Here is a 15,197-nt window from a genome sequence, read left to right as displayed (position 1 = left end):
CAGTGCAATATTGGTAATATATATGCATTTTCTTGATTGTTTTCTTAGAGGAGCTAATTTATTCTTCCTTTTGGTAGCATGTTTCATAGGGTGATTTTATCAATAAATATATACATATCGATTTTCATAGAAATGGCCTAAACTACAATGTTTCCGAAAATGCTATTTACTATATCAGAATGCCTATCTTCAATGTATATATCCTACTTTACCAAGGTTTAATTAATTTTAAATGAATGCTAATAAAAAGAAACACTTCTCATTTCCCCTTTACTCTATTTTCACAATACTTGCAGAATAAATGTATGGTTCCAAATTAAAATAAAAAGCAACTAGAAGGGGCCAAAAGACTTTTGAGTACAAAAATAATAAAATGGATCCATGAACATTCATATCATCCAGGTAGAGTTGTTAGCAGCTTAAATGTTATACTCAAAATAAGGAAATTCGCTTTTATAAAATAGTAAGAAGTTCCATTGTAGTATTGATAACGATGTTCTCTACTTGGAATGAAACCTAAAACCAATGTTTAATTGACGCTCTTATTTCAATTCCATCCATTTATCGGATAACTACAAAAATATTCTTTGAAGTTTCAACTTTTTTACTAATATGATAATCTTTTGTTGCCCCTCTCTCCTTTTCTCAAGAATTGCTATCTTAAAATATCAGGTCAACATAAGACATTTATTGAAAGCCGTTATACAACTTGTTGATACGCGGCACGTTGATAATCTGGATTTGTATACCTCTCTAAGTGCCATGGAAATATATATAAATATTTTAAATTTTGTGCAGTTTATACATAATTCTGGCAACAACAGGGTCATTAAAGTGAAGTCATCATGGTAATAATATAGTGTACAAAGCCTTATCCATTGAGCATAAGATGATGACATCACGTATACGCTGTCAACCTAACCATTAAATTGAAACAACCGTATTAATAGAGTTAGGAGCAAGGTATTGAATTTAGGTTTTCAACTGACAATGAAGAATGTGTTTCTCTTCCATAAAAGTGTCTCAGTGTCCGCCACCGCAATTGCATGTGTGTTTCCGATTGACCGTTGTTCTCCAAATTATTCGTAAGTGTAAACATAACGAATGGTCGCCTTCTAAACATGAAATTCGGATTACACAATAGCTACTAATTTAGAAATTTCATCCCTACAACAAATTAAATATTATTACTTTATTATTATTATTATTATCAACATTATTATTAGTATAAGGTTTATCTTCCGATGTGGACATTTCTAGACAGTTTCATCGAAGTATCGACAAATTAACTTAACTTCCTTTTTTTATTACAGACTTTAACTCTTGTGTTCCATTGTACATTAATTGGACGTACATTAAAGGAATCAAGAAAGCGGCTAACCATGCGTATAAACGTCTAAAAAAATTAAAGACTACCACTATATGCATACGCACTATCAGCTCGATATTATTATCTCGGATGCCTGCCCCGTGACGTTTTTAACCTCCCTGCATTTGCTTTGAAAAATGACGTCACTCGATGAGGCTTTGAAAGATGTATGGCCACTGCATCCGATTTTGGAGATTTAACATATTTTCTATCTCTCTTTTCGAATTTACGGCTGTGGTGCATTGTCACACCGATACGTTTAGCTAATATACCCATGAAGACGTCCTCCAGGAAAAAATATGGCAACGACATGGATTCCTCATAAAACAACCGCGGTAGATCGCCCGACATGACGTAACCTAAACCACACATATAATCGGGGTATACGGGGGCGATATATTGCTCTTTCGAGACGAACCATTTGTTGTTGGTGTCACGGACTGGCTTTGATTCGTGGTATTGCCATCCGATCATTATCTTCACTGTGGTGGTTAATCCTTCCAGAAGCGCAACCAGTTGAGCTAAATCCACGTATACGTCATCATCGACCTTCATTACCCATGATGCATTGTTGCAATATTCACTTGCCCATTTCATTCCCATTAAAACTTTCAAAGTCAAGTTGTTGTAAGTGTCGTCAAAATCCTCCATTAAAATATCTTGATATTGTTCCTGTTCTGCTTTGATTTCTGCTATTAATTTCTCTTCTTTCGGTTTTCCCAGGAGGAAAACGCTGCGAACATTTCTTCCTCGTGCTACTTTCACACTTAAACACGATTCTCGTTGTGCGTTTCTTTGCGTAATAGAAGACGCTCTCGATAACATTAAAACCAGAAGATATGGTCCATCATGGTTTCCTTTGTCGAAACGAAAATCGGCAGGTCTGTGTATTATTCCGAAGTTGTGGTTGTTGGCGGCTTTCATGGCTGGTGCAAATGGAAAATATGGGATACTTTGATTGAATTGAAAAGGAAGTTTCGTGCCGTTTCCATTTTCATCTTTGTCAAAAGGATGTTTCTGTTGTTCATCCTTTTGTAAACCTTTGCTGTTGTTTGCCCTGGTATTGGTTACGTTCGAAACGTACAATGCAGATGATCCGCGATCAACATAACTAGTTCGTATTACGTTACTCGAAGGGTGTTGAAGAGTAGTAAAAGAGAAAGTTGCCACCAAAGCGCTGATAGGGATAAGAAGAATGAACCATTTTCTTCTCAAAACCATCATGTGTTAGGATCTGCAAGTAAATGATAAACGGTTTCTAGATAGCGATAACAATAAGTTTTTGTTTACAATAAATATATATATGGAGAACAATGAAGGTGAACAATGAGTACAAGAACAATGGAAACAGGGACACTGAGTATAGGCTACACTATAGCCTAATGAGAACAAAAGTACTGTAAAACGATAACATTGAGAACAATAGAAAACAGGGATACTGAGTATCATGAGACCATTAGCACATGATGAGAATAATAGTAACTGAAGAAAGAACATTGAGAAGACCGAAAACAACAAAAACAAACCGATAGTTACAAAGATACTGTCGGGTAAAGACAGCGATAACAATGACGCTGCGAAGACAAACACAGCAAAACACTGCCAATAGAGAGATAGAAGGGTAAGGACATTACAAGAGAACAATGACGCTGAGTAAACAACACAATTTTGTACACAAATTTATATTGCGCTAAATTATACATTTGACCTTTAATCTTGTGACCTTTGACCTCGGTTCCAGTAGAGTACGAGAGTTTAGGACACTTAATTCGTTATGCAAATGGGTATATTGTTTACGGATTAATTTTTTTATTCATTATTTTGTTTAAGGATTAAGTGTTAGTGAATATTGAAGAGGGAGGTCAAATACTGGAGGACATGTTCTTTTTGATTTCTTTGTTGTTCTTTTGTATAAGGAAGTTGATGAATATTTATGAGGGGGAGCAAATACTGTAATTCCAACAAATCCAGTTTTTTTTGGGGGGGGGGGGGGATTACACATATCCTCAGTTCTTACTGTAAACCTAATAGCAAATGCTACCGATTTGTCAGCACGATCCAGTATTTACTGTGGTACACAACTTTAAGATTGACAGTAGTCATTGTAATCTCTGTGAGAATCGGCTGCACTTAGGGGCAACGTCAAAATGTAAATAAAATGTTCACTTGCCGTTCTCTGTTACAATTTACGAAGCTCTAGAGAGGACATGGTAATTTTTTTTTTTTTGATTACGTACGTACGTAATAATACTACGTACGTACTTAATAATTATAACGTACGTACGTAATAATTATCACGTACGTACGTGATATTTATTACGTGCGTACGTAATATGCATTTCGTACGAACGTGTTAATTAATACGTACGTACGTAATAATTATCACGTACGTACGTGATAATATTACGTACGTACGTAGTATTATCACGTACGTACGTACGTGATAATTATTACGAACGTACGTAATAATTACTACGTACGTACGTGATAATCACTATGTACGTAATAATTATAGCGAAGGTAGACATATGTACGTGTTTTTATTACGTGATATAGCCTATGTTAACACTTGTCTGACGTAAGCGAGACTAAGTGATAAACTGCGGGATTCATTTTCATTCAAAGATGGAGAGGGATGAACTTGTCCAGATTTTTTTTACGCTTCGGCGCAATCGTTAAACTAAGCTTGAACTCTGTGGTTGGATGATTGATGATGCGAGGTACAGTGAACGAGAAGTATTATTTTATCATAATATAGTGAAACCGTACAGTATACAGTACTTACAACGTACGCAACTTGCATATTAGTATCTACGTACAGTGGCGTAGGAAGGCACTTTTGAGTGGAGGGGCTGAAGACTGATGGCCGGCCTGGGGGAGGGGTCTAAGGGGAGGGGTTGCCCCTCCTTTTTTTTTGCATTTCCAGGTGGCTTCAGATGCAATTTGGTGCAATATAGCACACATCAACACCCTCCATTTTGTAAATAATTTTTCATGGCCTTAGATGCAATTTGGTGCTCCAAATGAGATTTTTTTCTCATTTGGAAATGAAAAAGGGGTTTTCTGACTTGCGGAGCGGGGGGGGGGGCGGAATGATACTTCAGCCCCCACATTTTTCACTGGGGGGCTGGCGCCCCCAGCCCCCCGGTTCCTACGCCCTTTTCTACGTACTGCTACTTCTTAGGCAGTGAACGTTAAATTATCACGTACGTACGTAATAAATAGTACGTACGTAGATTTATTACGTACGTACGTAATAAAATGATTTTTTCGCATGTCCTAGCTAGAGCTTCGTACCATTTAACTTCCTACTATCTTGTGTGGGACTTCGCCGTTGTTAATCGGAAACTTAGGAAAAACGCATTATGAACAGCACTATATGCAAAACCGCACGCACTCAGTGCTATAACAGTAGCTACATTTTGTTTTGGAATTGCTCCAAAAAAAAAAAAAAACCACAATGAAGTTGAATGAAAAAGCGAGGAGTTGATATGTATGAACAGCACTATGCAAAACCGCACGCACTCAGTGCTATAACAGTAGCTACATTTTGTTTTGGAATTGCTCCAAAAAAAAAAAAAAACCACAATGAATTTGAATGAAAAAGCGAGGAGCAGATTTTAAAATGCAAACGTAGAGTATAATGAACTGATATAGCTGTGTGATGACGTGAAGGGGGATGGTAGCCTAGGGACAGTAGAAATTTAATGTTAAGCCTTAGTAAAATAGTTGGAAGCAAAAGGTATAGGCCGATGTTGCAGCAGAAAATAATATATATATGATATAGATATATATGAAGTGGAATAAATATGGTATATATTTCTTTTGGACAAATTATGGGACCGAGCATTTTAATATGTTGATATCTGTATAAGAGTGACATTACCATTGTATTGTTGACGGGTATGAAAGTTAAATAATAATATAAATAAATAATTTGGAACCGAATATATGACAAGGGTGCAATTTTCCAATCAGAAGCTAGTAATTGCACGACACATTAAATAATAATGAACATTAAGAAGTATGATTGGTTTTCATGGTCAGATGTAAAATTGAGCCAATGAGGTTTGAGCAATACGTTGAAGTCATGGTTGCTTGTGTTTCATTTGGCTTCAACAGCCGTGACACAGTGTATATCTGTCTGTCTAACTTTCTGTCTGTCTAGCTATCTCTTTGTCTGTCTGTCTGCCTGTATATATATATATATATATATATATATACAAATTTTGATTTTTGCAACCAAACCTCTACTCAGAGTTTCATGCTTACTAGCAATCGTCAGGAGGAGTACACCTCCTGACGATTGCTAGTAAGCATGAAACTCTGAGTAGAGGTTTGGTTGCAAAAATCAAAATTTGCATTACGCTCTTCTTCATAACGTGGAATTGAGCACTCTATCGTGTTCTACTTGGAACATTTTATAAACTATATATATATATATATATATATATATATATATATATTGTAGCGGAAAGCTACGACTTTTCCTTAGTGAGATACGTTTCGTTCCCTCAGGGGTTACATCTGTTGCGCTCCGCGGAGGTAACGAGAGATGTTTATCCGGAACAGGAACTGATTACGTAATTTTGCTATATCGATGTATTCCCGTGACTGGTATATAATGAGGTGGCTTAGCAATAATTTTGGGGCTTAACGTTACTGGCCGGACAAAAGTGCCAAATTTGGCATGGAGTTTCTTTTCGACCTATCTATCGATTTTATCCGTGGAACCCACTTTATCGGTTCCGATTTTTTAAGATGACGGCCAAAATCCAAGATGGCCGCCAGAAAAAAAGGAAATGTCATATATCTGGCTGTAAAAATCGTAGATGAACAAATGAGGGGTCAATTCAGGTGTTTCCGGGGTCACTGAAACAGATGATGATAATGGCATGTTGCTTGCGTAACCCGCTTCCAAGATGGCGGCCAGAATCCAAGATGGCCCCCTGGAAAAAAAGGAAATTTCATATATTCAATCCCCAGACTGTGGCTAGACACTGTCGCAAAGCCCGTTATTGTATGGGAGTTACGAGTGTCGTGTAAGACTGATAACATTGAGTCAACTATATAATAGGATAACTTGAGGGGAAAACAGACCAGATGTGAATACCGACTCATTGAGGGATTTTGTACGATTGTGCACCCTTCATAAACACAACGTCAATTGTGCGAACAACACACGCTAAGTCAGGTCACTAGTCATATGAGGTATTTGGTCATTCTTTTCGAGCCTGTATTTCAGGGCTGCTATTAGCGAGGATCTCCAGGAAGACTTGTTGTCTGGTATAGACAAGCCCCCCCCCCCCTTCATAAACACGTCAATTCTGCGAACAACACACGCTACGTCGGGTCACTAGTCATCTGAGGTCAACCAATAACACTAATAACTAAAACAACAATAACAACCAATAACACCAATAATGAAGGCGTGAAACCATCATTCCCACACCAACCGGACAAAGGGACACTCCAGCAAAAGGTGTTGCATAGTCCTGATGGCTTTACAGCCCACACAGGGACAAATCCCATAACCTAATCGCCACCTGACTAGGCAAAAATGGTTAGTGATGAGGACCCCATGTGCAATCCTCCTCGCCAAGTCCCGGAGACGGCTATCTAGTGAGTTACAACACACAGAACACCACACATCTGGAGAGATGGCGGTTTGGCAAGCCGATGGGGCCACGTTCAGCAGAACATCTGGCCCACCCTCCTCTTTGATTCTACGAAGTGAGTCACCAATCGGAGTATACACCCCCGAAGCCGGTTGTTGGAAAGGATCCGGGCCAGTAGTGGCGAAAAAGAAAACCACCCCAGAACCTACAAAAAAGGCAAATGAGGGATTCTCAAACGGAACGTAAAAACCTTTCAAAAGGAGAAAGGGCAGTTAAGATGGTAGGTGGACCAAACCATGCCCACCTGCTCAAGAGGGTCTTTTACAGAACGGTCCTTTTGAGAAAGTTTGGTTAGCACTTTCCCCAAATGAAATAAAAATGATCCTCTCCAATCGCACCAAGGCATAATCTGGTGCAGCGATCACCGTACCAGGATACCAAAGGAGAGGAACAATAAAACGATTGACAACTGTAACCTTCCCAGGGAGGGAGAGTCACCTCCGATTGAATGTGTGGAGCCTTGCCTTCCCCTGGTCAGCCTTCTCGGCTCAAGTGGTGGCCTCCGGGGCACCATAACCTAGCCAGATGCCGATTACCCTGATCATGACATCTGACCAAGTAGCATCGAACGGGAGGGATTGGCCACGCCAACCTCCTGAACGCAGCCCTTTGGTCTTGGACTTGTTAAGTCTGGCACCAGTAGCCTCTTGGAAGGTGGCCAAAACCTTCGATAAAGGCTTGAAGGAGAAGAGGTCTGACACAATACAAGTGACGTCATCGGCATATTGCATGCATTTAACTCTAGCCCACCCGGTACATTGAAAGGCCGAAACCCCAAGCATCTGTTCAGCGAGGTACTGAGCGTTTCGCTGAAGAGAACATACAACAACTGGGAGAGGGGACAAACCTGACGGACTCCCCTTCGAACCGGGAAGGGACCAGAAGTAAATTCGTTAATAGTGACCATGCTCGTGACGTCCTTACATAGTAACGAGACCCAACGAATAAACATTGAGTTCAATCCGAAGGACTCGCACAGCGCAAGTCTGGAGAGGACCTACAATATCCGGCATCACATCCGCTAAGCGATTTCCTAATGCTTTGGCCAGGATTTTGTAGTCCCGATTTAACAGCGTTATTGCACGCCTATTAGGGTCTAAAGGGTCTCCCGACTTTGGGAGGAGAACAATATTTTCAGCCCTCTGTGTTTGGCTCATGTAATTCAACTGGAAAGCGGTAGCGAACACGTCTCTAAAGTCCCCACCGAGAACCTCCCAGAAGGTCCTATAGAACTCAGCATGGAGGCCATCGGGACCGGGGACTTTCCCTTCTTCATCGCTGCTACCGCTGTCCAGAGCTCACCAACGGAGAGATTCGAACCCAAGCTATCGTTTTACTATGAGGGGGGGGGGGGCCTTGTCTATACCAGACAACAAGTCTTCTTGGAGATCCTCGCTAACAGTAGCCCTGGAGTACAGGTTCGAAAAGACTAAATACCTCAGATGCCTAGTGACCTGCTTAGCGTGTGTTGTTCGCACAATTGACGTTGTGTTTATGAAGGGTGCACAATCGTACAAAATCTCTCAATGAGTCGGTATTCACATCTGGTCGGTTTTCCCTCAGGTTACCCTATTATATAGTTGACTGAATGTAATCAGTCTTACATGACACTTGTAACTCCCATATAATAAGAGGCTGTGCGACAGTGTCTATCCACGGTCGATCACACCTCAAAGTTCCCCAATAAGTCCTAAGTGGCTTCCTGAACCAAAGTGACACAATTAGAATAGCAGCAATAACAAATAATCAGGGTGCTGGCCCGGTTTCATTTACACGTTTGAGGATGGAAGGTTTGATGGTCCCGATCAGAAAAGGGCACAGAGGTCTGGGGAATGAATATATATGAAATTTCCTTTTTTTTCCAGGGGGCCATCTTGGATTCTGGCCGCCATCTTGGAAGTGGGTGGCCCAAGCAATATACCATGACCATCATCTGTTTCAGTGAGCTCGGAAACACCTTAATTGACCCCCCATTTGTTCATCTCCGATTTTTACAGCCAGATATATGACATTTCCTTGTTTTCTGGCGGCCATCTTGGATTTTGGCCGCCATCTTGGAAGTGGGTTACTCAAGCAACATGCCATGATCATCATCTGTTTCAGTGACCCCGGAAACACCTGAATTGACCTCTCATTTGTTCATCTCAGATTTTTACAGCCAGATATATGATATTTCCTTTTTTTCTGGCGGCCATCTTGGATTTTGGCCGCCATCTTGAAAAATCGGAACCGATAAAGTGGGTTCCACGGATAAAATCGATAGATAGGTCGAAAAGAAACTCCATGCCAAATTTGGTACTTTTGTCCGGCCGGTAACGTTCAAGTTGCTAAGCCACCTGACTAATAGGCAGGCACGGCGGTGGGTGTGTGAGTCAATCCCATTGGTCGCAGCTCACCGTAGTTATATACAGGTAGTCCCTGATTGGTCTAAGCCTTTTTTACAGTTTATGTACGGACGTGTGTAAACGGGGGTTATTTCCGGGGTATTTATTGAAGGGTTCTTTCGTAAATGAGTAAGTCGGAGAGTCGGTCGAGTGCAAGACGAGGAACTTTCCTTCCGGCGGCTCGTGGTAAAACCTTTGATATTTGCCTAAGTCCAAACAAATGTGTTTAAGCATTTTAGAGTGCCCGCATTTCTGCGCTGCCCGAGTCCAGCGGATTGCCCGACACCTGCGCTGCCCGAGTTCAGCGGATTGCCCGAATCCAGCGGATTGCCCGACCCCTGCGCTGCCCGAGTCCAGCGGAATGCCCGACGCCTAGGCTGCCCGACACTGGTGGATCACCCGAAGCCTGTGCTGCCCGACACCGGTGGATTGCCGACGTCTAGACTGCCCGACCCTTGCGCAGCCCCAGTGTTATGCCTGCGTATCCTTGGGTTGTGCCCGACCCCAGTACGTTATATTGGGCAAATGTAAATATTGTATATTACACTGTAGATATAGAACGAGATGAGAAATTATACTTTTATTAAACATATAACTCTGGTGCCTGCCTATTGATTTAGAGTTAATCTGTACCCGTCCCTACCTCCCCTACCCTCCTCCAGTTGGTTTCGAGACAGGTTTTACACTACCAGACGTTGGCGGCGTTACAATATATATATATATATATATATATATATATATATATCTATCTATATATATATATATATATATATATATATATATATATTTATTTATATATATATATATATATATATATATATATATATATATATATATATACAGATATAGATACAGATATAGATACAGATATTTATTGCGTGAATTGTGTTTTTCCCCATACCCATGTTTACATATTACACTGCATGTTCATGATAAGCTTCCAGTATAAACTTCATTTAGCGTTATATACAGCCAGTATCAAACTGTAAACTACTGTTAGTTAGTTAACTACTAGCGCGAAGGGGGAACACATGTGAGGACGAAGTAGGTTTCAATATAGGACTTGACTGACGTTTATGGATAAACATTGAGACCTGTAAATGTCAAGATCAAAAGTAAAAATTTCGATATGAGCCGTTGAAATTTCATAGAACAAAATGTCTGAACTTTTTCAATGTCCTTCTGGTACACCGTAATTTCGTAACGATAAAGCAATAATAGGCAAATTGTTCACATTGTGCTGTGAATCCCTGGTAGAAATTCCAGTAGAACCCAGTTAAAAAATCAACATAGGTTCTACTAGGGCCTACTATGTTTAACTGGTTTTTAACTGTGTTTAACTGGGTCTTACTGGGTTCCAACTGGACTATGCTGTGCATGAGCTAGGTTCAACTGGTTTTACACAATGTTCAACTGGGTTTGTTCAGGCCCAACTGAATTTGAACTATGATCCATTTGGGCTTCAACTAGGTTTCACTGGTTTTTGCACTAGCCCAACTGGGTTTGAACTATATGTTGACTGGTGAACTTGCCCTAATCGGGGTTGAACTAGGTTTTTTTTATTGGTTTTGCACTGGCCCAACTGGGTTTGGACTATTGGCTGGTGTACTGACCAAGCTGGGGTTTAACTAGGTTTCACTGGTTTTCACAAGCCCAACTGGGTTTGAAAACTATGTTTACTGGGGAAATTGCCCTGTTGGCGTTGAACTAGGTTTCATTGGTGAACCAGTTGGGAACCCCAGTTCACCCATTTCAACCTAGTTCAAATATGGGACAATTTCCATATAGAAAATTCCAGTTGAACCCCGGTTCAAAATTTCAACACGGAACGTCACGCGTGGCATCATTTTAAAAATAAATATTGTTTTCTTTACATGCATAAACGCAACTGTGATCGGGTTTTCCATAGCCTGTTACCATTGTTCTATTCCTTATAGATCAATATACAACATTTGCAAGAAGGAAGATTACTCCCTTATTGTTTTTCACCGTGTTCATCCAGCGTGTCCCACACGTTTGTGTGACGGAAATATACCGAAATGACATTGTTTATAGTACAGGTTAAATAAGTTAATTCGCTCAATTCGAAACTGTATTCTTTGAATGTGTTATATTGTCTACACTAGTTTAACCGCATCCTTGTTAAACTGTTCAGTATTCTATCATTCTAACACGAAATGACAATCACATCATTATAGTTTTGTAAGAGGCGTTGACTCAATAGGTAGCAGTCCAAACCACAACTTTTTATGTATCAGAGTTTGATTGTTAAAAGTGCAACGGTCGTTGCATGACGCTTTGTTTACTTTGGGTGGGACTTCGGTTGAGGGGAGAGGGGGGGGGGAGACGGGGACGGGAGATAAGCATCATACATATAAGGATATGTTAATGTTCCTCGAACGGTATACATCTTTAGAGTTAATATTTTTTGGGTTTCCTATCCTAGGGTTCCAATTCATTGACTATGGTTTGACCACATTTCAGAGTGGAAATGGAAATCAATACCCCAGCATATAGCCTAATGTAGAGAAAGACTCAATATCTGGTCGCGAATACATCCGAATAATGTTGGTTTGTTTTATACTGAAAACAAGGATGTGTTTGTTGAATTTTGTTCTCTCGACGTCTGCGAAGAAGTGGCAATTTTGACAAGAAAGTACATCGTCATGATTGTGTGATTATGAGTATATACGCAAACCAGAAAAAAAACACAGAAAAAAGATTGCTTAGAACATCAACATTGAATGCATAACGAGGCTTTAAAATAATTAGGCCCTGCACTGTCGTTATCGAACTTGGCCTTGAAAGGACCATTCATTATCAAACATTGCTATAACCATTCTTTTTCCCCTTTTCTTTCTCTCTTGGACTATAAAGTATCAAAACTAAGAATATGTCCAAGGTATATTACTTTATGCACAGTTAGAGGAAGGAATGCAGGAAAACAGTCGTATTTAGACTACCATCTTTAAACTTTGCTCATTTTGTTCAGGCAAGCAAAATAATGACGGAAAATATATATTCACTGGAAGAATTAAGAATTACACATATACCAATTTATGGATCATATAAAGGGCATAGAGAAGCATGGAAGTGCTGCTTCCATCATGAAACCTATATATTCACATGAATTCACCTGCAGGCTCTGAAAGCTGCATGCCGCATGTAAATCCTACTATGAAAAGGCTGCACATTTTGTCTGTGCATGAAAGAGGGCTGCCTTAAAAACAAAACAGGGGAGGGATGGGTGTGAGTTGTTACCCGTGTTAACAAAAGGGCAATTAAATTTATATAATGGCATGATCAAAAACTTGGTGGCATTTTCGCACCCTTCCTACCCCCCCCCCCCCCCCAACAGCTACGGCTTCGTCACTTAAATTTCATCAAGAGGGCCGTTCGCACTTTACCAGATAGCAAGCCTTCTTTTTAGTTATTTATTTCTTAAGAAAGGGGGAAAAGAGTATATTTCATCAACCGAAACAAGCTGTCAATGTGGAGGACGTTTAATTTATGGATTAAGGTGCAGCAGACCTGCCGCTGGGGAAACGGGCGCCAAAGGCTACGTTATCCTCCGGGTGGTAGCATCGCCCCACCGGAGGTTTTCACAAAAGGCGGCACTACCCTATGCGTCCCTCCTCCTGCTTCGGTGCATGTTCATAGTTTGAGCATTCTGTTTGTTCCCAGATCATTGCTTATACGTAATTCCCAGTCTTGACACCGTGAAAGTAGCAAGTTTTACATTGGTTCTTACGTAACCGATAAATATAACCTTGTGAAGATCACAGAAGAATCCATTGGGTTCTTCATTAATTGGCCAAACATATATCTTTATTAGTTCATACAATAAATTTATAGACGAAATATTGGCCTGGTGTTCCTTGAAGTACACATTGCAATCATTAAAATGAAGATAATTTTGTTAAATACACATCCTAAGAAAATCATTAAGACATATACTTTAAAAAAGACAGCCAGATGTGCAGATAACGATATTTGTTCTAAGGCCACTGCACATCTGGCTGTCTTACAAAATATGAAAGTTTAAATTGTCCGTCAGTTTATTGTCAAATGTATTAAAGTCCAAAAATTTCACAATAAACCAGAATTATCCTACAATAAACTTGCTACGTGGATACAGTAGTTCGTAATGTGTATTATTGCGTGGGGTTATATGCCACTTTGAATGCCACAATACTATGTTTACACCTAGCACCAATACACACTGTACAACACATGCAGAACAATTATGTACTGTACACACAGTATATAATATATATTGTTTGAAATTCATTTATAGTAAAGTCTTTTTATTAAATGAACTAAAGCAGACGAGTAAATTGCAAATAGTTTATACGACATTGAAATCTGCACAGTATTGAATTGAATGACCTTGAAGTACAATACCCAGGCTCAAAACATGTGGAACATCAAAACAGGCAAAAACTCTGGTTAAGCGAGTAAGCAACTGAGTATAAGTTATCTGCTTGATAGGCTACATAGAATACTAACTACAAAAGCTATGTTAATGTAACAAAGGTGAAAACAACAAATTTTCAACAAATTATATTCGACGACATAGTGAAATTACCAAAAAAATACAGTGCTCCCCCCCCCCCCTGGATCCGCCCCTGATGACGCGTTTTGAGTTATTGGCTGTCAAAGACGACCTCTTTTGTACATCGGAGCAACTTAACAATTTCATAAATTAATATTGAGAATAGCTAGAACCCAGAAATTTGTCAAGGTGTAAGAACTTTATACTTATCATTAAAGGATAAAATCCTTACAGCTCTAACATGGTTACTTTGGTAAAAAAATGGAATAAAAACCCCTTCCTCCCTCATGCTGAATCGCAGCATGAAATAGCAACTTGAGAGCTGCACAACTTGCAAATATATTATAGGAAAGCATTGTAATTATTATTTTGTATTGCTTGTACTAGACATAATAACCTCTGAAAGAATCAAGTACCCTGAAGCAATGATTTAGGAACAATTTATCACTAAACCTAGCACATTTTGTAGTGACAAATATAAAAATCGAATATTTTGACACTCTTAAATTGATCCAACTCCACAAGACAATGTTTTTGTAGCCTAATTATTCTTATTCGTGTTTTATGGGATAGACTCTATAGGCATATGTGATAGAAAGGTAGTAGAATGTTTAATTGCTGAGAAATGAGACGTCAAAAATCAAGAAAAAGCCAAAATACACAGTGCAGAACTAATGTCTTTAGAACAACTACATACCCCACATATACTGTGGTTTGGTACGTTCCAACTTAGTCGTTTCGCCGTTGCTTCGCGTGGTCAGAAACAGGTTCCAAAAGATACAGAAAATGCCACTTTGGAGGTATTATTTTCAACCGAAATTACAATAAATTGAATAAAGTCTTTCGAAATTTACTGAGAAGTATTTTGAGTTGAATCTAACAATAACTCAGGATATCACGATAAATTGAAGACAACAACAACACTACTTGACTGTACATTCACCAATGTGTGCCGAGTGCAGTACTGTCACGTCATGTCGATTGAGAACAAAGGGAAACAAAAGGAAATATCCCTCCCATATATCCCATAATTGCTTTTTAATTTGCAAATTGGCGTAATGTTCTCATTGGTCAATTTAGTTAAGAATCGGTAGAAAACGTTATGAATATTTATAGTTTAATTCACCGTTTGAACTGGGATTATAGGACTTCGCATACAAAAGTTACGGTGCCAAATAGCACCCACAGTGCAGAAAAAACTAGTGTTTTCA

General features: G+C 39.4%; 1 protein-coding gene across 2 annotated transcripts; it reads right to left on the bottom strand.

The window, feature by feature from the left end:
• Positions 1–256: 256 nt before the first annotated feature.
• On the bottom strand, positions 257–14,954 carry LOC139959910 (beta-1,3-galactosyltransferase 5-like). Of its 2 annotated transcripts, XM_071957838.1 has the most exons (3): positions 14,684–14,954; positions 5,873–6,318; positions 257–2,603 (listed from the first exon to the last, which is right to left on the bottom strand). In XM_071957838.1, the coding sequence occupies exon 3, from the start codon at positions 2,591–2,593 to the stop codon at positions 1,451–1,453; it is 1,143 nt and encodes a 380-aa protein (XP_071813939.1). In that variant the 5' UTR covers positions 2,594–2,603; positions 5,873–6,318; positions 14,684–14,954; the 3' UTR covers positions 257–1,450. The 2 variants fall into 2 exon arrangements, with proteins under 2 accessions (XP_071813939.1, XP_071813938.1); XM_071957837.1 differs by lacking the exon at positions 5,873–6,318 and having other exon boundaries at positions 14,684–14,953.
• Between the last annotated feature and the right edge of the window lie 243 nt (positions 14,955–15,197).

This window comes from Apostichopus japonicus, chromosome 19 (genome assembly GCF_037975245.1).
Source record: "Apostichopus japonicus isolate 1M-3 chromosome 19, ASM3797524v1, whole genome shotgun sequence".
In the NCBI taxonomy this organism is placed as follows: domain Eukaryota; kingdom Metazoa; phylum Echinodermata; class Holothuroidea; order Aspidochirotida; family Stichopodidae; genus Apostichopus; species Apostichopus japonicus.
The sequence above is the reverse complement of the archived record's forward strand: the minus strand, read 5'-3'. Positions and strand labels throughout refer to the sequence as shown.